Source organism: Aplysia californica, unplaced genomic scaffold (assembly GCF_000002075.1).
Source record: "Aplysia californica isolate F4 #8 unplaced genomic scaffold, AplCal3.0 scaffold01129, whole genome shotgun sequence".
Taxonomy (NCBI): domain Eukaryota; kingdom Metazoa; phylum Mollusca; class Gastropoda; order Aplysiida; family Aplysiidae; genus Aplysia; species Aplysia californica.
The window spans coordinates 7,506-12,104 of record NW_004798399.1 but is presented as its reverse complement, the minus strand read 5'-3'; the positions used below and the strand labels follow the sequence as shown (position 1 = coordinate 12,104).

The 4,599-nt window shown below is 38.9% G+C and overlaps 1 protein-coding gene across 1 annotated transcript in view; it reads left to right on the top strand.

Annotated features, from left to right (window-relative positions):
* Positions 1-4,267, top strand: part of LOC106013682 (small G protein signaling modulator 1) — a gene marked incomplete at its 3' end in the record, with an annotated part of 8,474 nt that extends 4,207 nt beyond the window's left edge. Inside the window, 1 exon segment of the mRNA XM_013090061.2 lies at positions 4,192-4,267. Coding sequence (XP_012945515.1) covers positions 4,192-4,267 — 76 coding nt within the window.
* Between the last annotated feature and the right edge of the window lie 332 nt (positions 4,268-4,599).

Here is a 4,599-nt window from a genome sequence, read left to right as displayed (position 1 = left end):
CCCAGAAATTCAAGACAGAATTCCAAACTGGTCGAAAAATACTGATTTCTTCTATTTCATTATTTTCACGAGCGCCTGATTTCACCACGATGCCTCACAAATGGCCATATGTCGTGACGATACGGTTCTTTGTAGCCCCTAGTCGTGCTCTATGGACGGACTGATGTTATGTATTTTGTTTTCTTTGTAGCCCCCTAGTCGTGCTCTATGGACGGACTGATGTTATGTATTTTTTTTAAACACACACAAAAAAACTTCATGCACGGTTTGCTTTAGACGTGAAAAACACACAGGGAGCGGGAAAGGTTTTCTCTGAATGGGGCCAGATTTTCTTTTTCTTTCTTTTTTCTTTTTACTGGCCTTTCCTGAATATTTTCTCCCTGGTACTGGATATGTTGTGTTCTGATGTGATACCAAAGTTCTCCGCCCGCTGAATTATTCAACGTTCTTTGACGAAGGTTGTAAACGTCGTATAAAAACAAAACAAACTCGTTTTATAATGTGTCATAACATTATTTATTAACATGCATACACAAACTTATACGCACACACTTTGATATCTAATTTGTATTTGATTTCCGGGGCATTTCTAAGAAACTGAAATTCGCAAAGGATTGCAGTTAATCCCCCCCCCCCCGTCTACATATATACCCACACACACACTTTCACTGTGTAGTGTATTTTGATTTTACTTTTGATATAGGAAATGTCTATCTACGCGCTTCCTTGTAATAGTATCAATTTTGAATTACTGACTGACTTTGTAGGAGAAGATCTCGTCATGTCATAAGTTCTTGTTCATTCCAGTCTTGTAAATCAGATTCCTATTTGGTTATGTTTTATATTACTTTCTGTTGTTGTTGTTGTACAGATTTAAAAAAAAAAATTCTTTTTCCACCTGAATACCTGTATGTGGAGACTCGAGTGATCGACTGGAGTGGGTTGTTAGTGGGTGTTCTGGTGTGGTTCAAGGTTCTTTCTTTTCTATCGAACAACTATTGTCCTTATTTCCACATCTTCTTTTTTATGTTTGTTACTCTCTTGTAACACAATGTCGTCTTTAAGTCATCTCACAGTCATCTCAGACACACATACACACACACACACACACACACACACACACACGCACACACACACGCACACACACACGCACGCACGCACGCACGCACGCACGCACGCACACACACACACACACACACACACCACACACACACACACATACACACACACACCACACACACACACACACACACACACACACACACACACACACACACACATATATACACACACACACACACTCTATATAACTCTATATACATATATACACACACATACACACATATATATCACACACTCTATACAATGTATATAGATATATATATATATATATTGATATATCTGTGTTTCTAGCGGTATAGAACCGTTACGATAACAAATGCAACACAGTGTATCGTTATATCTGTGTACACATTATTGGTGTATATATATATATTTCTCTATAGCTGTAGATATGCAGACAGGGTTACACTGACATCTGTAGGTATGTATAGCCAGATATGTGTAGTCAAGGTAGAAGGTACAACAATTCTATAAGTAATTTGAAGTGAAGAGTTCTATATATTATATATATATATATATATATATATATATATATATATATATATATATATATATATATATATAATTAAATATATTAGATTACAATATACAATGTTTTCTTGCTCGTTGATGGGGCCTTAACGTTATTGTACGACTGCATTATACATATCAGTATGTGTATGATGCTATTGTGGTTTCAAATTCCTCACCGTGGTCTTGTTTTGGGAAGAGTTTTACGGCACTTGCAACACAATTAGGTCATAGAAGAGCCGTAGATTAGAGGTGCTACAAGAGAGGAACAAACACAAAAAGGAGGAAGAGAGATAAGGGCGATAGATGTTTGCCGAAGATTAGAGGTGTTACAAGAGAAAAACAAACAGAAAAAAGGAGGTCGAGGGGAGGAGAGATAAGGACAATTAGTGCTTGATAGGAGAGAAGGAGAAAATCACCCGAGAGCACCCGCCAACCACCCACTCGCCGTAGTCTGTAAAAAGGGTGTTTAAACACAATAAAAAATGTGTGTAATAGTTTCACAAGTGTGTCATTGTTCCTGTATGGCTGCATTATTATGATGTTGCTGTGGACTGCTAATGTGTTCCACTGTGGTCTGTAAAAAGGGTCTTTAAATAGAATGTTTGTTTAATAATAATATCACAAGTGTATCACTGTGCTTGTATGGCTGCATTGTATAAGCTCATGTAAGGCATCGTGGGGAAATGTAGCTGTCGTCTAGATAATGCAATCAAAGAAACTGGCATTTTCCTGGCCATTTGAGCAACTTTTTAAAAAGTTTCCCTTTTAAAAAAAAACTTCAACACCTTATATGTCCATTTTAAGACACATTAATTTATGAGTGGGTTTTAAAAACGTTGATCGAAGACACTCAAAAATGTAAATTTGTAGTTTCCAAGGATTTTCAGGCTTTAGAAGTCAACAAATTTTGGCGTTCATTTTCTCACTAACGTTACCCCCGACACCAGACGACCCCCACCGCCTTCAATGGCAACAAATATCTTGACCTCTATACAAGACAGTTGGGTAATATTTTCATCGAAAGCAAGACAAATGAACAAGCTTAGAGATGATACCAATCATGCCCCAAAATTGACGAGCGCCTGATTCCACCTCGTCGTGACTCCGATTTGTCTGGTTGTTTCACAAGTGTCTCATTGTTCTTGGATGGCTGCTTTATTATATGTGAGGCAGCGTGGTGGAATCAAGCTCTCGTCAAAATAATCAAAGTAAAGAAACTTACATTGTTCCGCAGGTTTGTGAATTTTTATCAAATTTTTGTTTTTTGGCTCAAAACCTTTCATGCCCATTAAAGAACTCATTTCTGTGTGGATTTTTCTGAAAAACGTTAATCGAAGGCACACTCAAAAATGTAAATTTGTAGTTTTCAAGGACTCTCAAGCTTTAGAAGTCACCACATTTTGGCGTTCATTTTCTCACTAATGTTACCTCCGACACCAGACGACACCCACCTCCTTCGGTCACAAATACATATCTCGACTTCGGTATAAGACTGCAGGGTGATATTTTCAGTGGGTGGTTGGCGGGTGCTCTGGTGTGGTTTGCTCCTTCTTTCCTATCAAACATCTGTCGTCCTTATCTCCCCCTTCCTTTTTTTTGTGTGTTTGTTACTCTCTTGTAACACCTCTAATCTTCTGGCGCTCTTATGACCTTATGCAGTTGCGAGTGCCGTAAAACTCTTACTAAAACTAAAACTGATATTTTCACCGAAAGCAAGACAACTTTTAATGAACAAGCTTAAAGTTGATACCAATAGTGCCAAATGCTCAAAAATTGACGAGCGTCTGATTCCACCACGTCGTGACACAGATCTGTGTGGTAGTTTCACAAGTGTATCATTGTTCTTGGATGGCTGCATTATTATAATACAATATGATGATGCTGTTGTGGACTGTTAATGTTCTTCGCCGTGGTCGGTAAAACGGATCTTTTAAAATAGAATAAAACGTGTGTAATAGTTTCACAAGTGCATATCATTGTTCTTGTACGGTTGCATTATAATACACTATGATGATGCTGATGTGGACTGTTAATGTGCTTCACCGTGGTCTGTAAAACGGGTCTTTAAATAGAATAATACCCCCCGGGCGGTGCCACTGACTGAAGTGTCTTTAGGCCATTCCCAAAGGGGGGACATTTCTCGTTCATGTACAGTAGAATTGTAAATGGGCAGATTCAACATGTCACGCTCATAACTGTGCCTGGTCTGCGACAGGGAACTGCTGCTTTTTCTTTCCTGATCCTTACTATTGTCATTTCTTCCTCTACTTCTTTTGTATGTTTGCCACACTCTTGTGACCCGCTATTTCCGGGGTGCCTTGATAGTCGAAGCAGACTTTGTGCTGTTGAAGCGAGAGAGGTGAGCAGAGTAAGTCTGATTCCCTGTAAGGACTTCTCTGTTGACATCCACCCCTTGGCGCTCATATGACCTTATGCAGTTGTGCGCGCCGTAACCCCCCACCCCCACCCCCATCCCATTTAAACTAAAAATAGAATAAAATAATGATGTTACAATGGTTTCCCAAGTTCATGTGTACCTTTGTCTGTTGTCCCCAGGTGAAGCAGATCATGGAAGAGGCTGTCACCAGGAAGTTTGTCCATGAGGAGAGTAGTAGTATAACATCGCTCTGTGGTGAGTACTTTTGTGTGTGTGTGTGTGTGTGTGTGTGTGTGTGTGTGTGTGTGTGTTGTGTGTGTGTGTGTGTGTGTGTGTGTGTGTCGGTTCGTGTGGATCCAATACAATACAGTACAATGAAATACAATAACATAGAAAATAAATTAAGTAGATAGATAAATAAAATAATAAATTATTAATTGGTTTAAAAAATGAAAAAAATCAAAACCGGACTAAACGGTTTGACGATTTATCCTGTTTGATTTCTCTTCTCTTCATCATTAGCCCCGCCATGAGTCATCGAACTAGCCGTGTTGTTTTAGCGAATGACTCCCCTATCAGTGGCCACC